The sequence below is a fragment of the Nannobrachium achirus genome (genome assembly GCF_963921795.1).
Source record: "Nannobrachium achirus genome assembly, chromosome: 4".
NCBI lineage: Eukaryota > Metazoa > Chordata > Actinopteri > Myctophiformes > Myctophidae > Nannobrachium > Nannobrachium achirus.
This window is the reverse complement of record NC_137813.1, coordinates 41999781-42023025: the sequence shown is the minus strand read 5'-3', so window position 1 is coordinate 42023025 and position 23245 is coordinate 41999781. Positions and strand designations below refer to the sequence as shown.

The following is a 23245-nucleotide window of genomic DNA, read 5'->3' as shown; positions in this document are numbered from 1 at the left end:
TTGTTTTTCATTAGTCATGCTGTACGTGATTCCTTTATGCATTCAGTTTCCCCTTTATAAGCTCTTAATGAGAATGATTATATATTTCTACTTGACTGGCAGTGCAAATTATCAACACAACCAGGAATGGTAAACGACACTCTCCTACAAAACAAATACCAGATTGAATTCATATAACTCTCCCATAAGATAATATAAGAGAAAATGCAGTGTTCTTGAGGAATACAGTAAATCTTGTATTTAATGTTGATATTGCATCAACTGTTTAGATTTAAGTATTAAATAACCTTCTCATTGAACCAGGCCATACTGATTTGCCTATAGCTTCAGAGCTGTCTTACTGATGCCTAAAGAGTGCCATCTGCTGGCCTTTTTTTCCCCCTTCTTTTTTCAACAGAATATTTTCATTGCCCTCAGGATATATCGGATGACTTGTCTGTTGGGACAGTTGTAAGTTAAGAATTTTGAGGTGATATCAACATTGTACAAAAGCCAAAAGGCTCCACTGCTATGTTTTTGCCTAGAGCTGAGTTTTTTATCCAAAGTCAAGGCACAAACCCCAGAAGAACAATACGAAAAGTAGTAAATGTACAGTCATTTTATTTGGGTTTTGTACATTCTAGCAAGGAAATACAGCTCTGCAGAGTCCTTTCTGCTGGCTTTTGGCTTCAATGTCCTCACGCTGCTGAAAACATGACACAGTTTATCTCTGAGTGTGTGTGCAAGAGCCCCGTCCCAGTATTTACAAACCAGGGAGCCTCTGGGGTGCAAGATTCTTTCAGCCAAGTCGATCAAAGACAGACACATATAGATGAGTTTCTCATGGTCCAGCTCTCTGAAACCGCTGGCGTTAGGTGCCATGTCACTCAGGATGACATGTGCTCGGCCATTAGGAAGAAGTTCCATTAGCTTGGCATGTGTGACAGGGTCAGTGATGTCATGATTGGACAGGAAGTGGACACCATCCAGGGGTGCAATGTGTAGGAGGATGTCCACCCCAACAACTGCACCACAAGGCAACTTTGGATCTAAGGGGGAGAAGAAAGCAATACAGTGACCAAAATGTTAGCTGTGGCTTCATTTTGCTTGCTATACACAAGAAAATCCTCAATGTTAATTTATCAATGTATAAGTTATAAATGGAGTAGAACAGTGGTTCTCAACCTTTTCAAGCCGCGACCCCCAAAATCATCATATTTTAACTGGGGAGCCCCCCACCCTGACGAGCACAAAGAGTTGAGGCATTACATTTTGTATAACATGGTTCTATTGTGAAAATAGCAGATCTACATGCTCACAACGCCTTGCGTTGCGAGGCGTTGTGAGCATGTAGATCGACTATTTTCACAATTTCTGCCACTAATGTTTGACAATTTGGCCAATGTTTAATTTGTCTTTTTAGAGGTATTAAAAAGTCCTTAAATTGTCACTTTAGAAATGTGTAGATACCCTCTATACACTTAAAACATTATTTTGGTTTGTTTACTGTTGAGTGAGAAAACAATGCTGCACATTAAGGTAATCATCTGGAGACCCCCCAAAATTATTTGGGGAGTGAGAACCACTAGAGTAGAAGATAAAGTATAGTAGAGGATAGATCAGAAATGGAACTTGTTGGATCAATTAGCACAAAATGAAAGAGTGCACAATGAACCAACAGTTTGTTCCATTTCTATATTATCAGAAATTAAGCTGCAACCCGGAACTTATTTTAATGAATAAAACATTATTTTAACCAATCAGTAGAGTATTTTAATACAATAGGTGGCCTCCATACCTACTCTTCCAATGGGAAATGTTAAATGTAACATGGTGTTGGGTAGGACACCTACTAGTTCACAAGTGCCTAAAAGCACATAATATCCCACCTGGCTAAAATCAGAGAGAGGGACTGTCCACATGGGACCAGGGGGTGCAATTTTAAAGTAACACTGATGATTTGACTGTGTACACCAACTCAGTGGTTCTCATCCTGTGGCTGTGCACATGATTGGGGAGGGGGAGTCGTACCCAGGTGACAGTGAAGTGACAATTTAAAGACTTTGAATACCTCAATAAAAAAGAAAGACAGAAAAGAAAAGACCATTACTACATCAAAAGTAATCAACAAAACCTTTGGGGGGGTCAGGCCTGAAAAGGTTGAGTCTACTATCTGCCAATATTCTGTTTGTTTGGGTTCTTCTGTACTAAACTAAACAGTTTATCAGTGGTGTAAAGTAACTAAGTACATATGTACAATTTTGCGGTATTAGTACTTTATTTTTTTTATTTTACTGTCATTCTACGTTATACGAGTTAAAAAAGTACCCCAATTGAAACAAACCCAAAAGCTTTTTTGAGGAGGAATCCTTTTAGTTGACATTGGACTGACAGTTCACTGGAACTGTCCTGTCATGAAACGTTTCCTATGCAAACTCCAATAAAGTCTTCAATCAATCAAACTTGAGTAATTTCCAATACTTGTACATCTACTCCATAACATCTCTGATCCAAATATTTACTTTTACTTCACTATAGGAGATTGTAGATCTATTTTCAAAAGATTTTTTATACATTTGAAAACTTGAAAAGGGACATTATTCTGGTGGTCACTCACTTGTCCCTGCCGAGTTGACCCTCTGAGCTGCTATCTGACTCCATGCCCCTGGCGCAGCGCCGCAGTCCAGGACGCTGTGCCCGGGTCTTAAGATCTTGAACTGGTCATCTATCTCCAGCAGCTTGAAGGCGCTCCTGCATCGGAAATTGTGGACATGGGACGCCTTGACAAAGGGGTCGTTGAGCTGCCGCGTCAGCCAGCGCTGATCAGACGTGCTCTTGCCTTTCAAGTTGTGTGGAATCTTTTTCACGAGACACAGCGTGGTGTGCAGATATCTCTTCTGCACGGATGGACGCCACATTATTCGCGGTTATATAATGACATATTTACATAATCTTTCATCAGTGTCAATCGCAACATGCGTTTAATTCGTATTATGTCCATGCATGTACACTCATCAACACTGGAAGCATAAAGCTAAATTGTCTTTGCTCTTGTGTTGTGTGTGTGCTGTACGTTGCCCCGAACTTCCCCGTGTTAAAATAAAGCGTCTGAAATTCGTTCCTACCTCACATTTGGACGGTTCCAGGCCGAGCACATTTCAAAGTAACGCATGTTCGCTGATCTTTAGAACAAAGGACGGGACTCGTCTCGTAGATCGTGTGGTGGGCGTTGCGAGCAGACCCATCCACATTGTTTGCAAATCAGTGCATCTTATGACTTGTGGCTCTCACATGAGGCTGCTGTGCTGTGACTGTGTGTGAACGCTGGTGTCATAGCGTCTCGCCCTGGTCTCGCTGGGGGATTGAACCAGCACTTTGGAATTGTTTTCATCAGTTCAATAGTAAGCGAATGTTTCGGAATATTCATGTAATGTTGGATATCAATGTTATAATATTTTACAATTCATCACTTTACCCACGTTCCACGTATAGGTGCGATGAAGCTGCTAACTCTGGTGCTGGTGGTCCAACCGGGGAGAGTGTTGTTGGGCATGAAAAAGAGAGGTTTTGGAGTAGGAAAATGGAATGGCTTTGGAGGCAAAGTTCAACCAGGAGAGTCAATTGAGGAGGCTGCAAGGCGGTAAGTGAAGTTGACCACCACTAATGTTTATGCTAAATATTTTGATAATTGTTTCTTGAATTTATAGCCTACATAGCACTTTAAGTGTGCATTTGGCGGCACATCTGCGCTCATGCGCAACACATACGGACATCAAGTGGAAGTAGAAGGGCTTTACCAAAATAAGTCTAGAAATTGTTCGACTGAACCGGTTTAAGATTCCCTTCAATAAACAAACAAAGACATAAATAAACCTGATCACATTACCACGAGATTGTACATTGGTTACCTCTCCTTTTGTACAATAGCTGAACAAATTGCTTGTCTAACCTGGCTGTTATTTTCTTTTGCTTCTTTGAGATGATGCCTTGAACCTGTTATGTAGAGCAGTGGTTCCCAAAAGAATCATATTTGAACTTGGACTTGCACTTGGAATGTAAGAGTTGGGGCATTACATTTTGTTTGACTCATATCAACAGTTACATATTGTCAAAATCAAGCTGTAAATCAACATTTGTTTCTTATATTCAGTTATTCATTTGGTCAATGTTTGACCAGGTTTTGAGGTATAGTTTATTACTTTTGATGCTTTAATGGTCCTTAAATTGTCACTTAACTGTCACCCACCAAAATCATGTGGTGACCCCCCTGGGGGCCCCCGACCCACAGGTTGAGAACCACTGATGGAGAGGGTGAGTAGGGTCACTGAGGATGCGCTCATCCTTATGGCTGACATCTGTGCACCCAATGACCCAGCTCGCCATCCTGATAATGCACTGCAACCTGTCTTGGTTGCGCATTTTGCTAAACGAAGGTTACTACAGGGGGTCCTCCAAATCTTTGTGTGGTAGAATATTTGTTTTCGCCTTGTAAGTCGCCTTTTTTATATTAACCACTTGAACCCTAGCATCCATATTCTGAGAACTTTAGCCAAACATTGCAGATGAGCTTGTATCGGCAATTTTCGGTAAAGAGGTTTGGTGTAGAGGGGAAAAAGAGCAGACAAAGTACAGTGTGAAAGGGCAAATTTAGTAAGTATTGACGGTTCAAGTGGTTAAATAGCTGAGGACTCATATTACATGAATCCAAAATACACTGATGATTGTGCTGTCAAACGATGAAATATGGAATCTATGAAAAGGTTGTGGGGGTCCCTGCTTCATCTCTCTCTCAACTAAGGGGTCCTTGGCCTGAAAACATTGAAGACCCCTGTGTTAAACACAAATCAGGCCAAAGGCCAGGACTACTGAAATGATACTCGTGTGATAAAGTATAGTACTGTGTAGTGTAAGGGAAAATGTAATACATAATTTGCACTTTCATTGGTTGGAAATAGGTTCTATTTCTGGCTCTTATTCAGAGCCCTGCTGCATCATGTGAGCAGAGATGAGTAGGGAAGCCAATCAGTGATAGGCTTATATTGCACTTTAATGCTATTAAGTAATCAATCAGTACGCATCTAGAGGAAATAGTGCATTCCAATTTTCTGGTTTGAATGAGTTGGCATATTGTTCTTTGAGGTGTTGTAGGGTGAATTTCCGTAGTTAATTTCAAAAGTACCCATTCGTGGGATCAGTTTTTCGAGCTGTTTTGGTAATTGCTTTAATCTGATTTGGTCAAATGAGGGGTTTGGGAATGGATCAATGATTAAAAAAAAATATATATATACTTTTGATAGACCCTTTTGAGCAAACTGCACAAGTGCACATAGGGTAATTGAAATTGTTAAATGTGGAGTGTGATGAGCCAGTTCTTTGCTGGTCATTAGTATTTTATCTTCTTTGTTTGTTATCCATCTGTTGATTTGATTCAAGATATACCGGTATACAATGTTTTACTTTCTATCATCTTCATAACACTGACTGACATTACCAAGGGGCAGCATGTAGAATGAGTAGGTTGAACTCTATATCCGAAATACATAATTTAATCTGGAAAAACAACATCAATGTCATGTGATTTTCCTTTGTTCTGGGGTCCACTGTAATGTTGATCACTTATCTCCATTCACAGGGAACTACTTGAGGAAAGTGGTCTCACGGTAGATGTTCTTGAGAAGATCGGAAATATAAAATTTGAATTTGTTGGGGAAAAGGAGCTGCTTGATGTCCATGTTTTCAGAGCTGATAGCTACAACGGCGAGCCAGTTGAATCCGATGGTATGAGTTCCAATACACCACAAAAGACCAATTGAATTAGAGACCACAATGTGTGTGTAAAAGAAAACTTAACTGCATTGTAAATGTCTCCATGCACATAGGTCTGGGCAATATCATCAATCTAATCAATCAAGGCAAATAATAGAACAGCTATAACAGTCAAGTTAGCTAAAATGACATCACTTTACTATAATGCAGCCTGTAAAACCTGGGAAAGACAACACTTGCCTTATGTTACAATTTTACAATATGTTACGATATCCTAAATCCGATACTACTGTATATCTTGTCTCATATCACATCATAATATAGATATATTGCCTGAAAAACACTTGAAACCTAGCATTACAATTGAGGGGTGAACATTCCCCAAAATTAAACGATCTTAATATATTTGGGGTAGGGAAAAGGACTTAGTATAGACGACTGTCAACGAAGTATAGGGTTGAGTGGTTAAGGTTACTTCCACCACGAATGATTTAGATCAGGTAAACAATAAACATAGTAGATACGTGTAGAGTAAAAAGATCTGTGTTTTCATTACGATATAAATGAAGATGGTGAAGGGATTCTTCATAAACACCTCTGAGGTCAACTAATTTCTCTTCTGTTTGTTTGTAGAGATGAAGCCCCAGTGGTTTGAGTGTGACAAAATACCTTTCAATCAAATGTGGGTCGACGACGAACTCTGGTTTCCACTCATGCTCGAGAAGAAGAAATTTAGTGGGTATTTCAAGTTCCAGGGTCATGACTTGATGCTCAGCCACACACTGGAGGAAGTGGAGGAGCTATGAATGATCACACTAAGGTCTGATGAACTGTTGTTATTCACAATGGAGACAAAAACAAACAAAACTAAGAACATACTGAAGAAATCCATCAGCTCGCTATTCCTTGTAAGTTTTTTACAGGAAGAGGTAACCAAGCCCTGCAGTCTTATCAGAGCCTTGTGTTTACCATGATGTATAAATATAAAATGTTGTATAACTTTGGTTCTTGGAAATTGTGCACATTTTTTTGTGTAGTTTCTTTCTTAATGCAATCAATGTTGGTTGACCCAAAACTGAAAGCGTTTTGATATATTACGTCCTACCTTGCATTATTCAAAATGAAGGCCACAAAATATTTGTTTGTTTTTATTTTTTCAACATGGCTGATTTAACAAACAGGTTTTAAAAAAGCATTGTTTATTAAAACCATATTTACAATACAGGAGACAATTTAATGGGATTCCTATTGTACACCCCTACTGTGTTTGAATGTGTGCACATCTTATGTACTTGAATCCAAATGTTTTGCAAAGGAAATTTGTTATATATTACATATGTCAATAAAATATTTTGTGGAGACACACAATGTCCACTAAGCATCAAGGTGTTTTGTTGCCCCTGCATCTCTATTCAACAAATTATTCAATTTACATATCTTTTGATGCCACCCCTTACATGTTTGATGATCAGTGTTTTAACTCTAATAAAATCATAGACATTTTCAACAGAATTATTACTAGTTTCTCTTACAGTTTAGCTTATTAAAGCTTAATTACAGTACTTCATAAGCCAACATATGATGGCTTCGCTTGTAAAAAATAACTGCTCTTTAAGCCAACAGTCACGTAAAAATCTGTTCTTTTCGGCAAGCAGCACCGGTGTGAAGTATAAATTAGGCGTAATTTCATTGAGAGTACAAAAAAAGCCTGATTTATAGTTATACGCCAGGGTCTCGCGTCTCGCCGAAAATAGCAGCTACCAGCTGACAATGCGTCGCACTCAAGTGTGTTGTGAACTTGTAGATCAGCTATTTTCTGTGAGCAATTTAATGTCAACCCATGTACATTAGTGGCATGCCAGCAGGTGACTGTATAGATGCCTGTATACATACAATTATACATAATTACGTCCCAGGATGAATACTGGCGGGTGCCCTGTGTAGCACATCCCCCCTCTCTGACATCAGTTTCCTCTAAATGAAAAAAATATATATATATATTGCTTTCTACCTAACTGTGAATCTGGCTTCTGTTACAATATGTCTTGTCTTTTTTTCTCTACCAATGTCCAATAATGCATCTACAAAAGAAATGTGCAATACCAGTCAGGTAACCCTCTGAAATGGTCACATACTGTATAAAGTTGAGCATTATTAGACTCAAAAAGAGACATCTGTAAAATAGCAGAAAATATTTTCTGTCAAATTCAGTTGCATCACAATCGGTAAGTGATGTAGTACATTTCATTGCACAAATTATGATTCAGTTGGCATTGTTGTCTTTGGTACTAAAAAATCAATAGTTATTAGTGTTATTACTGCCATAAAACCAACATAAAGACATCTTATTTTAATTATTCTCAAATCCCCTCTGCCAGTTGTAATGGAATATCTCTCTCACCATATATATATAGATATTTTTTAACAGTTCATGAAATAATCTTGATGAATTTTACTAGAAAGTAAAGTCAGGGAATGTCCTAACACAGACTGTAAAAACATAAAAGAGTAACCAAAGTTGCATTAGTTAGAAGAATAGCAGTTTTCCACAAAATATATAAAAATGTCCCTATATTTATTTCTTTTAAAGGAAAAAAAGAGAAAAAAACATCTGTATCAAAAATATACTGGTCTACAGTTATTCAGAAATAATTCCTAGAATGCCTTCATAACAGGTTTGAAAAACCTACGTGATACGTAAAGAGTATCAATCCCTTAATAAAATACTGGATCTTCAGTTCCTCTGACAGCATTTCAGCTATATGAACATGGTTCAAGATATTAGTTAAGCCCACAAATATGCTGTTCTTCTCCTTCACTTCTGCAGACATGAGTATTGGATGTTCAAAAACTAGATCCAACAGAATGTTCACAACTGAATATCCTTTATGCAATATCCCTTCCATTTAGTGTGGCTCTTGAGCAAACCCAGTGATATAAACAAACTACAAGCACCATTAGTGACAGATCATCTACATTCACAATAATCCTGTCATACTAAAAAGGCAATTTTGTGAATGTATTTTCTGCATTCTACATTTTCCTGTAGCTCAGAGAGCAGAATACTTGTCAGTATGTGTCATCATCACTGTCACGAGGTGGGGAGGGGGAGTGGGGTTTCCTTTCTTGCATCCGATATTCACTTGAGCTTCAGTAGGGAGGTTTCATGCCGTTACTACCACCAAAGAGACACCCAAGCTTTGGCTGAAGATCATTCCACACTTCACCCATCTGGACAAAGAACAGAGATTCAGGTACTACCACAGGTAACATGTAAGAAAGCTCAGTCGGACCACAACCGAAAGGTCAACCTTAGATTTATGTGTATGTTTTCAAATAAGTCTGCACTAACCTACAAATTCACAATATGTTCATGCATTCATTTTCTGCTATATATCATAAAGCTTTAAATGTTCTGTAAAAAATGATATTTATGTTCAAATTATGTCTCACCTCTCTGTGCCCTTGGACCTGAGAGTTGACAAAGGCCCCCAGAATATGAGATGTGATAGGGAGGTACGTGAAGATAAGCTGTGTCTCTTGGTGAAGGCAGAAGAGAGAAAAGTAGTTTCTTAATTCCATGGTCTGAATTGCGTTCTCTTGCTATAAAAGAAGGGGGAATAAAACAGATTTTCATGAACACAGCCTTTAACCTAATTTAAGTATGATTGACCATGTCATCTGACAAAGACTTTCAACTGAAAACATTGTCAACATTTTTTGTCATACAACATTTGTCACACTACTAAATATAATTTATCTTTACAGCAACACAGTCATCATCATAGAAAGTGCAGCCACAAAGGAAGAAAGTATCTAACTTTATAATACCAACATTGTTTTGATTTAGCACATTGCAACACTATTTATGTAATTCTCTGGGATTTTAGATTCATTTATCCAAATTTAACAATTTGTTTTTACTTTTTAATTTAATTACTGGCCTTGCTAAATTATGATAAAACTCCAACCTGGACGATGCGAGACTCCAGCTGTTCCACAGACACCTGTTCCTTGGGCTGCACCGTAGCGCTCATCATCTGCCTCTTCATCACACTGTACTTCTGCAGAGCTCTCTGGTGTTCATGAAGCACCCCCTTCTCATGCCGCTCACACAGATCCTAGGAAAACACCAACACGCTTCACAGTCATACTGTCTGTAGCCATGGGAAAATGCTCAAACTCAAGAGATTTTCGCGAATAGATTTGAGGGTGAAATTACAGTGGTTCCATTTGTACAGATACAAATTGTAATCAATTATTAATTATCAAATACAATGGGCCCGATTCATCAATCTGGTCTAAATAAAGTGACTTGATTGCTGAATATGACCGCTAACTTGGGAATTGTCCTAAATGCCGGTAAGATCAAGATATGGGTGTAATGTTTGTGTTTTGAACTACCCAGATGTCACAGCAAGTACCAGAACATTATTTTACCTGCTTGCAAGAGCCACTTCAATTCTGTGAACTGATGACTGAATGAATGTCACTTATCTTTTGGCATTGCATCGTACAGGAAGCACAAGGCCACTGAGCTAGCCTATGATAAGTCTATTTTCTATGTGTATTCCTTGTGTTTTCTTTTACCACATCTGCATGAAGGATCAAAACATCAACAAAGTAACAGCCACTCACTCTGTATGACTGAAGAAGATCCAGGAAAAGATTCAGTTTTTCCACAACATCATCTTCTTCCCTTCTGCCCTGTAAGGAAGGATATTAGGAAAAAACAACTTTCAGTCTCAGCAACAGCTCCAGAAAGGGGGCTATGGTAGAGTAGAGTAGGTGACAGGTATAAGGATCATGCTTTGTACCTGTTGGGCAGCTTTGTCAGATAGCAAAGCGAACTCCACAGACAGGCCTTTCAAAGACTGACGCAGTGTACCCCAGGAGCACGGTGCAGACGACAGGGAAGGAATGGACGAGGCATCTGAACCCAACGTGCTGCAACATCATGGATTATTACAGCAACAGTCTGTGACACTACCTCACAGAGTGTGGGAAATGTCCTTGAGGGGGTTCCAGGGGGTACCCATCTAAATGATTGATAGTTAGGAACCAAATGGACCCTTCTGTAACTCAGAGTATACAGGTCCATTTGATTCCATTTGAACAATGTCAAGAGTTAAATTATTACAGGATTTTTTAGATGTTTAAATTGGGTACCCACGTCCTAGAGATAATATTTTATAAATGAGGTCCATGGCCAAATGCATATCAGACTGGGGGTCCTTGAATTTAAAATGTCTGAGAATCACTGGTGTGGAACAGTGGTGCACCAACTCTGGGTTGCATTACAATGCAATGCAATGACGTGGTGCAATGACGTGATGTGCCAACTTAAGCAATGAAAATGTACTTTTAGTTTAACTTTTTCAATTTTTAATTTTAATTTGAAGATAATCATACTGTATGTTGATTTGTATATGAATGTAGTTTGTCCTGGAAAAAAGCTATGCGCTATGAAAGTCTTTGGCAATCACTTGCAAAACATAATTGCTGAAGAAGTTGGTTCACCACTGCTGTAGAACAGGACTTCTATGTGAGCTCCACCACAAGAACCTCTGTGTACCACTGCACAGTAAAATAATTAATTCATTTAAATCAGAGAGGGTACAAATGGAACCAAATAGACCTGTTAGGGTCTCATAAAGTACTCATAATGTTTGTCTATTTATAGCTAGTCTGGCCTGGCCTCAGGTATGCTTGGACTGCAACGAAAGCATATTTCTTTATTGAAAATATTTATTTCGTTTATCTTTAAATATTTGTATCTCTTATCTAAATATTAATAACCTCACATCTAAATATTGTAATATATATATATTTTTTAAAGATTTGTTTTGGGGCTTTTTATGCCTTTATTTGATAGGATAGTAGACTGACAGGAAATGGGGAGAGAGTTGGGGAATGACGTGGCAAAGGTCGTCCGGATCGGGAATCGAACCGGCGACGCCAGCAGGCATCATAGCCTAGTATGTGGTATGCGCCTTGACCACCAGGCCAACGGGCGCCCCAAATATTGTAATATTTTGATGCTGACTGTATCTCTATTTATTTATTCAAACGTACCAACCTCACCAGGTCAAATTACTTGCGTGTTCAAATAAAAAGTAAAAAGTACTGTTCTTTCCCCTGAACATTAGGTACTGTATACATCAGTGGTTTGCAACTCTTTTGGGCCTGACCTGGCTTGGCCTGGTCTAACCTGGCCTAAAACAGGCAATCGCTTACAGGGCACGTCTTGATCTCTAGCCCATCACAGAAAAACATATTTATTTATATAGGAATATCTTTTGCATATTTTGATAGCATATACCACTCCTTTATTTAGAGTGTGTGAAAGAATGCAGAAGTGAGAAACCTAAGAATTACTGTGTGGTAATAGGGGAATTCTACTGTAGAGAAATATTCCATGCAAACAGTAAAATACCTGAGCTCTCTGCCAAACATGAGTAGATCAGTTGCATTCTCCTTTGAGCGCTCTGCCATTCTCTCGGCCCTGTCTCGCAGCTTGTGGAAACTGTTGTGGATATTTCGAATCAACTCTCTGCTTGCCGAGAACTGAGCCTGAATGTCGGCCGGGAGATACTCCTACAAAATACATGTGAAACTGAACCCACAATCACATTTTGTTGGAAATAATGCATTTCTTTTCCTGTGAAGCAAATGTGGCAAACCTTTGCCTGGGTCGCTATTCTGTTGGTCATGAATTCATCACCCATTTTCTTGTAAGCATCGCGTAGTTTAGTCTGAACATCCTGTTTGGAGAAAGTGGTGAGTGGACAGCGAGAATTATCACACAAAAAAACAATGTTTTAAGACAAAGCAGGTAGTGTAAGAAAACAAAGGCCACCTTACCGAGCCATTAAAGGTAAGGAAAGTCTTGACTAGCTCATCTTCATAGAAGAATGGGTGCCTTGCAACCAAGTTAAGGAACCGGCAAAGAGCACGTCGCCTCCCCTCTATGAAATCTCGTTCCGAGACAGAGGTCAAAACTGTAGACAGATGTACAAGCTAAACTTGAAACATGTTGATGCAGTGGATAAGGATGAACATTGAACACTATGTTGCAGCATAAGATTCTGACAGTTTCACATCTTCATCAATCTAGACTAGAGATATCACCAATTGATTGGACATGAATGCTATTTATTTATTTAAAAAAATCATAATTTGCTTTTGCAATCGTTTCAGACAGTAGGCTAACTTCTAGGCACAAGTGACCGCTGTATTGTAATGGCAAAAAACCTGTTCATCAAGTCAAGCACTTTTTATTTAACAGGAACTAGATACAGTAGTAAGGGGATTTTACAAGATATTTGACCAATCTGCGAAGTAAATCGTTACCAAGAAATTTCTTCACCAATGTGTTTCTAAAAATGTGTAATAATATGTACTAAAAGGTTGAAATTCAACTCCCGGGGGAAACCTCATAAAAAACTGATTTGTGTTTGTGTCCCATTAATTTACTATAGAGAAAAGGAAAAAAAAAGAGAACATTATGCTTTAAGTAGCATGTGAGGGGTCAAACTAGGGGTTTTTCATGATGCTGAATCCATTGCAAGCATTTGTTTTGCATGAAAAACATTCCTTGGGCTAAAAACGGACCCACAAAACGATGGTTTAGTGATGAATCATCACTTTTCACCGTTTTGTAGGGGCCATTTGTAGCCCACGGAATGTTTTTTTTTTGTGCAAAACAAATGCTTGCAATGGATTCAGCATCATGAAAAAACCCTAGTTTGACCCCTTACATGCTACTAAAAGCATATTTATTCTTTGTATTTTTTCCTGTATAGTAAAAGTTAATGGGACACAAACACAAATCATTTTTTTATGAGGTTTCCCCCGGGAGTTGAATTTCAACCTTTTAGTACATATTATTACACACCTTTAGAAACACATTGGTGAAGAAATGTCTTGGTAACGATTTACTTCGCAGATTTTCTTATGTTCTCCTTACTACAGGGATAGTTATGAATGTAAAAAAAAAAGAACAACAGAGAGGTGTGGCCACGGAAATAAAGAGCAGATAAAAGCACTTGAAGAGTTAAGTACCTCCTTTCAACATTCTTTTAGGTGGCAGAGCAGGCACCATTCTGTAGGCAAATCTCTGAATCAAAAGCTCGTGGAAGACATCAAAGTCACTGTACCGTCTGTAAACAGAGATCTTGAAATACTACAAAAATAAATAATAAAACATGTTAAAGAATTTTGTTCAAATTGACAAAATTGTTCAAAATGACGACAATAAAACAGGCCATCATCATGTTCACGTTATTATTAAATCCCTTGCCTGGCTGGTGATCTGGTACTCCACGTGTTTGAGAAACAGGCCTTTCTTCTCGGGGATGAGCTCTACCTTGACTGTGTCCCTGGTCAGCAGTTTGTCCAGTGTCTGGGACACCGTCAGTGGATCCTCCTGAGCTGGCTGCATCCTCAATGTACACAAGTCTTTGGGCTCCCCCAGCTGGGGCTTTGGCAACTCTACCAAAAACAAAAACAACTGTTAATTAGAGCCTAGACAGATGCAAATCTTTTGGCCAAGCTGATCTCCTATTTTTGGAAAAAAAAGGGGGGGTCAAAAAGAAAGAAAAAAAGGGGGGGAAAAAAAGTAAAAGGCTTTTGAAACATTCTCCAATAATTAAATGCCCCAAATAGGGATGGGAGGTTGAAACTGGTTGAAGATCACAGTGTCCTGATTTTCCCCATACTGATTTCATTAAAAAAATAATATATACAGTATATATAATAATAATAAAAAGATCGACCAGACTGATAAGACTCACATAGCTCTGCCGCTATAGTAGCAGATTTTATGATGAAACCAACAATAAACTCTAAACAGTGTAGTGGTTGTGTTGAAATCACTTCTCTGAATCCAGTCACTATATAGCCAGTACAAACCAGTGGTGCCCAGACTGCTGTTGTGGCTAAAATGCATGTGATCAGCAATTTACCACTTCTCCCACATTCCAGAGAAAAATGAACAGAATGAGACGTTCTGTGTCAAATGGTAAACTTGCAGACGTGACACACCAGTTTCATAGTATGCAGTCAGCTGCCATATTGGCAACACCTGAAATAACATAGAAGGCCTTATAATCATAGTATGTTTGAAACGGAGCTAACTCAAGAGTCTCAGACCAGTATAATGGCAACCTCGATGAAAACCATGAAACCCTTCCCTCTCATCTTTCCCACTACAGTTCTGGTAAAAGAACAACAACACTAGTGAAAGAAATATACTGTGCTGAGTGAAGAAACTATTTTCTCAAAAGAGCCATTTCTGTTTTGTTATTTCAATCCTTTATGACAAGTGGTCTGCTTTTGATTCATTGTTTATTGTTGAAAATAGCGTTGTTGTAGATACTAAAATTATGACATTCGACCGCTTCGTGTTATCTTGGTATATTCATGCGTATGTGTGTGTGTGTGTGTGTGTGTGTGTATGTATGTATATGTACATTTCTTTTTTTTTTTTACAGAAAGAACCCCAGTGGAGATAAGTCCATGACTTTATGATGTTTTACCCTTAAGATGTTGTTTGCAAGCATCACTTGATTCATGTAAATTACTACTACTACTACATCCTCCTTCCCAGGTCCACATGCACAGTAAAAGGTTAAACGTTATAGGACTTTACAAAGCCAGGGCAAAGTATTTTACACCTCTTAAATAGAAAACATAATATCGAGAACAGATATAAAGCCAGAATTAACGCATCAAATTTCATCAAAAATAGGTCAACCACAAAACTATAGACTATCAATCTGATCAGAGCTTTCTCAAGTCTTTTAACATCACACAGGCCAACTAATCCCCCAAATCATTACAACTAGGAGGTTACAGGTATGTCACAATAAACTACAATTGAGTCCTTTGAGTCCTACACTAGTAAACTTTACGGGGAGCCAAAGTTGCCCTTAGACACACTGAAGAGTTTCAAGGCTACTCATTAAGCAATACATTTACTGCAGTACTATCATGTACACATTTCCACCTACCTTGTATGCAGTTCTCTAACAGTTTGGGACTTGGCTGCTTCCCTTGCTGAGCAAGAGCAATCAAAGCTAGTGCTTTATAGAGGGACAACTTGCTTAGGAATCCATCACTGAAATCAACATGCTCAGCAATCTGGAAAACAAACACATAATATGTCATAAAGGTCACATTTTTTTTTAAATCCAAGGACTAAATTCAACTGTGGCTTGCATTCCGCAGTAGAAAAATTCTGGACACAATGATATGCTAAAAAATTCTACAAACACAAAGCGGGAATCCAACTTGACCACGAGCCACAGCTGAATTAGACGTTTTCTGAGGTATTTCCATAGTCCATACCTCCATAGACAAAGTTATACATTGAATCCTGGCCAATTTTATATAGCCACATACTGTGTCGTAGTATGATATAGAATTTGACTGTACATACAGTAACAACATACTGTAGTAGAAATTCTAGATAAATGTTTTAAAGGAAAAGCCAAAATAATGGTTGACTAGTTTTCAATACCCATGTCATTTCAGGTCACATAGGGTTCACAAAGCTTGCATTAACAGGTGCCAGCATAAATGCATTTTATCTATACTGCCTCATATAAAAACAACTTACACTTTGCCACGTCACCCATTTTCAACTTATCTTCATATGTAGGCCCACATTTTTGTCTGTGTCTGAGATGAGGTCTGTGGACAGTTCAGAAACCTACCAATCAGTGACATCTTCAAATCCAAGCTAATATTTTAAATTTAATGTAAATAAAACATTATTGTTTGAAATGACCAAAACCTGAACTGTCCACAGCTCTCCTCTGAGACAAAGACCATGTAGACAGAAATGGTCTATTTTTATAATGAGCATAATGTGAGTAAGGACCAGTTATGAAGATACAGTATGTTGAAAATGGGTGAAGTGGTCCTTTAAGCAGATGACCAAAAGCCTAATATCATAATATAATTGATCAATTTGTAGTTCTGATATTGAACTTCATGTGCACTCACTGTCAGAGTGAACATGGACCAGTAAGGGTTATATTTGTCTCAGAGTTAAATGGATTTTTACTTTGCAGGTCTACTCTCCTCACCTGGCTTAGAACAGCCTTGTGGAGGTCTGTCCTTTCCAGCAACCGATGGAATACCTCAACCTGAACTCTCTCCTCTGCCCTACAGCGGATGGCCTCGTATACTTCCCTGTAGTATGAGGGAACTGAGCCTAGAGAGGAACAACACCACCTATTAGACAACATCAATATTTGCCCAACTGTGACACAATTGAGTTGAGCACATAAATATATCTGAAATATAGACTGTCCACAGCAATATCCATTGAATCAAATGATTCACCAAATTCAAATGAGTGCCACCTCACATCAATGCATACATGCCATTACATTACTCACAGTAAATTAAATGAATATAGAATAACCTCAACTGTGATCCTGATACTTTATCACCATACATCAAATAAAGAACCTCAACTGTGATCCTGATTCCATATAGGACATTGATAAAGACAGAACCTCAACTGAACTGTGATCATCCAGATACTTAATCACAGCCTTAGCCTTCATTACATAATAACAGAACCTCAGCTGTGATCCTTAGTCCTGCAGCAACATTTCAAGGACTTGTCCCATAACACGATGTACAATCGAAATATGTGCAATTATGCCACTTAGGGTCCTATTCTAATTGATAGATCAGTCCCCAATTGGCGGTATATATAACATTATTATAGTCGTATAGAAAATCACAACAGGTGACTCTCAACCCACGTCTGACTGCATCGATTATTGGCGTTTGACGTTTGAGGGAATGCACGAACCAATCGTAAAAGGTACTGAGGTAGAACGTGGACCGACCGATCGATTCGCAACGATATACTGTAGCTACCTAAAAAAAAGTTGTCATGGCTTTCGTTCGTTACATCACCACATCTGCGGCATCTCAGCTCCTTCCAAACATATATAGTAAACATTATTCTAGCAAAACAAACGATCACTTTAGAGGACTGACAAGTGACAAACACAATAATGATGCTAAAGTTAAGTTCAGTAAAGTCAAGCGAGTGCTGTCGTTCGAGGAGAAACACACACATTACCTTCAGTGATCTCTCCTGCCATAGTTGTGCTGCTCGTCATGTGAGCGCCACAGCACCTCCATGTGATTTCCTGAAGAAACGAGGAAAAAAACAAACGGGGGAATTGACTTCTTAAAGTTGTAGCGAACCTTGGACAAAGTCCAACAACATTAGTGAACAGTGTTGTTGAATGTGCACTAGTGCACTCTGTTACCTGTAATGATTTGTATTCATTGCGAATTTCATTTATATTATTTATTTTTTAACTAAACCTGAATTATACTTCGTTCGTATGCCAGTGTCGCTTGGACGAAAATAGCAAATCTCAAGCTCGCAGCGCGTCGCGGATGAGCTTGTTGTGGCATGAAGCGACGCGTTATGAGCTTGCCTTGGATGGATGCATCAGCTATTTTCAATGAGCAGAGGTGGTATTTAAAAGTACTCAAATATGTTGATTAAAAGTATCAATTACGTATCAATAGGCCTACTGCAATGTAGATATACTCTGTTACAACTTGTAACTTTTACTTGAAACGTACAACAAGTAAAAGTCCGGAATTCAAAGTTTATTTGAATAAAAGTACTGCCAAAAGTAAAAGTAGCCTACTCGTTATGCAGAACGTCCCATTTCAAGTTTTCTTTTCTTTTTTCCTCGAAAATAGTAGACCTTCAAGCTCACAATGCGTCGCATCGCAAAAATCTTCTCTTATGGGGCCTGGGGGTCCCTGGCATGTCTTGAAATGGGGGTCCGCTGGCTAATAAGTGTCAATTTGGAGGTCCTTGACCATAGACTACATGGAAAGTTTGAAAACCATTGCAGGAGCTGCGAGGGGCCTCTAGATGGCGCGCGAGTAAAGCTATTATTTTTTTAAAGCGAGCGACACCGCCGTACTACGGAATACAAATGAGTTTGGTCTTCAGTTCCAAATCCATCTGTACGATGTTTATGATGGATCTGTGTGGCAGCCAGAGAGGAGCTTGTGTTTAGGGGAGAAAGCCTCTTCTCATTGATCTGATTTCAGGAATAAAGCAACGTCGTCGTAAACAAACCCTCGGGTATTCGGTGTCGCTCACACACGGAGGACGAAGATATGTCAAAGTGGAACAAAAGAGACTTGGATTGATCTAACCAGCGACATGCTAACGTAACGTAGCTGGATGCTAGCCGAGCAGAAACCCAACAGTGGACCGATGAGGAGGACCGACTGACTGCTGCTGTTTCTGCTCAATGACATCTGCATCAAACCGACACTCGGTAGTTTCTGTTCCCAAACAAAGGCCAGTTTGCGCCAGGGTTGGTCTGACTCGGTCTCTCGGGACCAAGTTGACCGCTTCATCATAGCAAACTAGCTTCCTCCTGGATTTGCTAAGCTTAAAATTAGCAGGTTTAGCTAGCAAGGTGACGGGTTTTTTGTCAAGGTGTGAAGCTGTGACATCCTGCTGTCTGTGCCTGGGTGGTTGTGTTGACGTGCAGTCATGTACGAAGAGCAAGGTCTGACATTATTATACTGCGTTTGAATGAGGAAGTGATATTGATTGAGCAACGCCTGGGTGTTTGGGATGTGCTGCTGCTGCAGACTGCAGAGCACGGATGTAACTGTTATGAGCAAAGCAGTCCGGGGAATCTTTTAAGACTTTATGAGGTGGATTCAGCTGTCTGTCCTTAGATACTCAGCCTCCTCCTCCTCCTCACACCTCGCTTGTTTACTGAGACCCGTTGCACACAGATGGCAGCGGTGGCCATCTACTCCCCACCATGGTGGGTGAACCTAATCCACAGACTGCCTCACTTCAACATCAAGTTCGAACAGACGAGCAGTGACTTTCGACCCGAGGATCAGACCTATCAAGAGGTAAATTGTGTTCATTAACATAACGTTGTGGTGGTGCTATACTAATAAGGTATGTCATGCAGACAATATATTTCATACAGTGAAGGTCTAATGGAGCATCTAAATGACGATTCTGGTTTGTGCTCCATGATGACAGTCAGAGATCTCTGTTTACTTTACACTGTCAAATCCTCACTGATAATTGAACTCACACAGAGTGTGCAAATGTAACTAAATGGTCCAATACTGGTCCAATTTGCCATCATCTGCGTCTGGCCTGGAATTCAACCTTCATGTAGACACCAGACCAGCTGGCTTCTGGCTAGTGCTTTGTTGGACAAGTCCCCTCCCTCCCTGTTTTGGGGTTAGCTGATTTCCTCAATAGTTGTACATTTTCAGTTTGTAAGCAAATAATCATGCCACACCTATGGCTAAAATGTGGATTTTTAGCTGCTCTTGCAAATGACAGGTCACTTTTTTCATCTGGAGGAAGTTATTGGTACGATGACGGGAAATTGGCAGCCCTGGGCCTTTCACGTGACCCCTTCGTCATGACCCTGTAATAATTATGGGCACTAGAGGTTGCATTGTCTATTTCTTCCCAACCCATGTGTTCTGTCTGGGGTGAAGTGAGGTGACTTCAAGGAATGCAATAAATCAAGAATTCAACAGCTGTCTGTCTGGAGTAGTAGCCTATACTTGCAGGGCCATTATGCATGAAGGCAGGTGTAAGATGACTGGAAAGTCATGAGTCAGAGGGATGTATGGTGGTCTTTTATGTGTGATGACGACGACTTTTTTTCAACTGCCAGTGTCAAATTTCCAAGTCTTCACACACAGGGCTCCAGAGCGTACCCATTTTGGGTGCACATCCTCTCAAAAATCTTTCCAGTGCAACTAAAAAATGTAATTGCCTTCAGCAGGTCTGGTACAGTATGTGTTGGTGCACCTATCCACCTACATTATATGCTGGTGCACCTAATATCAAACACACCAGTGCAACCAACTACAACATTAGTCTAGAGTCCTGCATCACTGGAAGAGACCTGGCTATACTTTAAATCTTCAGTGACGTGTTAATTTATCAGATTGTACAAACATTTGTACGCTCTGATAAATTAACAATCGGGATTTTACTGTGTAGTTTCAGCCAGCAGCCCAGCACAATGTCAGAATGAGCAATGAAACCTGTGGCTAGTCAAAAAAAGGGTATTTTACCCCAAATAGCGTTTTAAAACAGACTGGCATTTTTGTAAAGCATCTAAAGTAAACCTGTTATTATCAGTGACAGTGAGTACTGAGCATGTCAAATATTCCCTCAATCAATCAATCAAGTGGATCTCCATGGTTAGTAGTACTAGCCCTTTTCAAAAATATGAGCTCCGAAATGATGTGCAGTGTGTAGGTTATGGGATGTGCACTGTGCACGAAGTATATGAGGGATGAAAAGTAACTTTAACTGCATGGTGCTTAGGAGAAACGCTGAGACAGACAGACAGACAGACACTCACTCAGACATTCGCAAAATTATAGTATAGATGTGATCTGTTTCACAATACATTTCTTCCTTGTTTGTTTGTTTCTTGGAAATGCGGAAATTGTGAGTCATGACTGCAAGTAGGGCAAGACGGACATGTTTTGTTTGACAGTCAGCACTCAGCAGCATATGTTTAGGCAAAGATTTTTTGGAAAGATTTCTAACCCCCTCTGAGTACAACATAAAGCACCAAGTTTGTGCGACATGGTAACATTTTGAATTTGTAAATGTCTCTGTGGAAGTACAGTCGTGTACAATTGTGTCACTCTGTGTACTCAGGTGTATAGAATCATAAAATGAGTTCCTCTGATCTACATATTGTATGAAGTGTATCTATTACTCTGCTACAAACTTTGAAACATCTTCTGGAGAAGATGACGATCACATGCCGCAATGGAACCTACAAATTGCGTTGCTTCTTACAATTCAAATTACACTATTGAAGACTATTCATTACCGTTTCTTTCTCCCCAAATTTCTAAAGTAGTCAAAGGCCGTTTGCTTTCCTTTCTTTGAGTTGTCAACTTGGAGAATAGAGGATTAGAAATGCAGCATCTAAAATTGGCTCCATACTTTGTATGCACAAAGGAAAGGCCTAATTCATATACTGTACGCAAATTAGTTGTTCTTGCCCAGTAACACGCTTGAAGCATTTTTTACAAAGCCATTACTATAACAAGAAAAGACAGGTATATTTAATCTTCTACAGATGTTTGTATGACAAATTTCACATTGTAATAACGGTGTTGCCGCCCTGTCCAATCTTGAGTTGTGTGTAGTTTGTGAACGAAGCTGCACGAATCAGCCGCGTCAAATAGAATTACATTCACAAAGTCAGTAAATACTTCATATGAACAATTATGCTTCATAAGAACTAGTGGGGTGTGTGTGTGCGTGCACTCGTGCGTGTGTGTAAAAAAAAAGTACATGAGATCAAGTATGACTCAACTTTCACACCCACCAGTAAGTTCAGGCATCCATGGTCAAATGTGTTTCTGTTTCATGACTTAAAGAAAGCAGAAGTATGAAGTGTGGTTGTTGTACTTTTGAGGGGACAGACCAAAACCTCTGTTCTAGAGATGGCTTGGCCTACGGCCATGCCATAAAAATTGCCCATGAATGAACTTCATGAAGCCACATCATCCATACTCAATGTTATGTTATACCAATTCAGATTTTATGAACCATATGCATCACATCCATGAGGCTTCATTGTTCTCGTTTCACTTCCACCAGTCCATTCTGTTGCTGGGAGGGCTGGCTCTGGCCTGTCTGGCGCTGGACCTTCTGTTCCTGCTCTGCTACTCCTTCTGGCTGTGCTGCCGCAAGAACAAGGGTGAGGAGCGCTCCAACGCTGACTGCTGCTGCACAGCCTGGTGTGTCATCATCGCAACACTTGTCTGCAGGTAAGCACAGAATGTTGTGATGTTTTAGGTCCTTCAGCCGTACTAAACCCTCCAAAAACACACTCGGGATAGTTTGCTTCAAGCTGTTTCACTTCAGTTTGAAGTTGTTGCCTGTCAAAATGGTATTTGTTTTGGGGAGTTTGTTGTCAAAATATCTCCTTTAGTTACTTTGCCCGCGGTGGTGTGTGTGTGTGTGTGTGTGTGTGTGTGTGTGTGTGTGTGTGTGTGTGTGTGTGTGTGTGTGTGTGTGTGTGTGTGTGTGTGTGTGTGTGTGTGTGTGTGTGTGTGTGTGTGTGTGTGTGTGTGTGTGTGTGTGTGTGTGTGTGTGTGTGTGTGTGTGTGTGTGTGTGTGTGCGTGTGTCTCTGAACAAAATAACTGGAGGCAAAAGATGGTGGGAAATGATCAGTGTGCTACCTGAAAAGATTGTCAAAATGGTCAAATGTCAAGATTAAAAGAAGTGCAAAAATATTATGTTGAATTGATACCGTCAAGTGTATAGTTTGCAATTGCATTAGTGATGTGCCGATAATTTAAGTGTAAAAGTTTGTGTATTGGGATTGGGATCATAGTACAATTTCAGGGACCAACTGTAAAGGCCAGTCCACAGCAATGCAACTCCTTGAACATGCAACCACC

General features: G+C 39.5%; 4 protein-coding genes across 4 annotated transcripts in view; 2 read left to right on the top strand and 2 right to left on the bottom strand.

Annotated features, from left to right (window-relative positions):
• Positions 1-594: 594 nt before the first annotated feature.
• Positions 595-3006, bottom strand: mrm2 (mitochondrial rRNA methyltransferase 2; the record flags this gene model as incomplete). Its single annotated transcript, XM_080723602.1, has 2 exons — positions 2597-3006; positions 595-1028 (listed from the first exon to the last, which is right to left on the bottom strand). The coding sequence occupies exons 1-2, from the start codon at positions 2895-2897 to the stop codon at positions 595-597; spliced, it is 735 nt and encodes a 244-aa protein (XP_080579728.1). The 5' UTR covers positions 2898-3006.
• A 470-nt stretch (positions 3007-3476) lies between these two features.
• nudt1 (nudix (nucleoside diphosphate linked moiety X)-type motif 1) lies at positions 3477-6640 on the top strand (the record flags this gene model as incomplete). Its single annotated transcript, XM_080723301.1, has 3 exons — positions 3477-3619; positions 5612-5757; positions 6379-6640. 3 exons carry the CDS (start codon positions 3477-3479, stop codon positions 6549-6551), a joined length of 462 nt encoding a protein of 153 aa, XP_080579427.1. The 3' UTR covers positions 6552-6640.
• A 2206-nt stretch (positions 6641-8846) lies between these two features.
• snx8a (sorting nexin 8a) lies at positions 8847-17894 on the bottom strand (the record flags this gene model as incomplete). The annotated part of the gene is made up of 13 exons (XM_080724394.1): positions 8847-8976; positions 9199-9348; positions 9717-9866; positions 10384-10452; positions 10563-10692; positions 12182-12342; positions 12429-12509; positions 12610-12746; positions 13810-13930; positions 14048-14238; positions 15759-15888; positions 16839-16966; positions 17855-17894. The coding sequence occupies 13 exons, from the start codon at positions 17892-17894 to the stop codon at positions 8896-8898; spliced, it is 1569 nt and encodes a 522-aa protein (XP_080580520.1). The 3' UTR covers positions 8847-8895.
• A 930-nt stretch (positions 17895-18824) lies between these two features.
• Positions 18825-23245, top strand: part of ttyh3a (tweety family member 3a) — a 36091-nt gene continuing 31670 nt past the window's right edge. The window contains exons 1-2 of the mRNA XM_080724070.1: positions 18825-19686; positions 22439-22608. Of these exons, the coding sequence (XP_080580196.1) occupies positions 19561-19686; positions 22439-22608 (296 nt within the window). The 5' untranslated portion in view covers positions 18825-19560. The remainder of the gene's footprint in view (positions 19687-22438; positions 22609-23245) is intronic.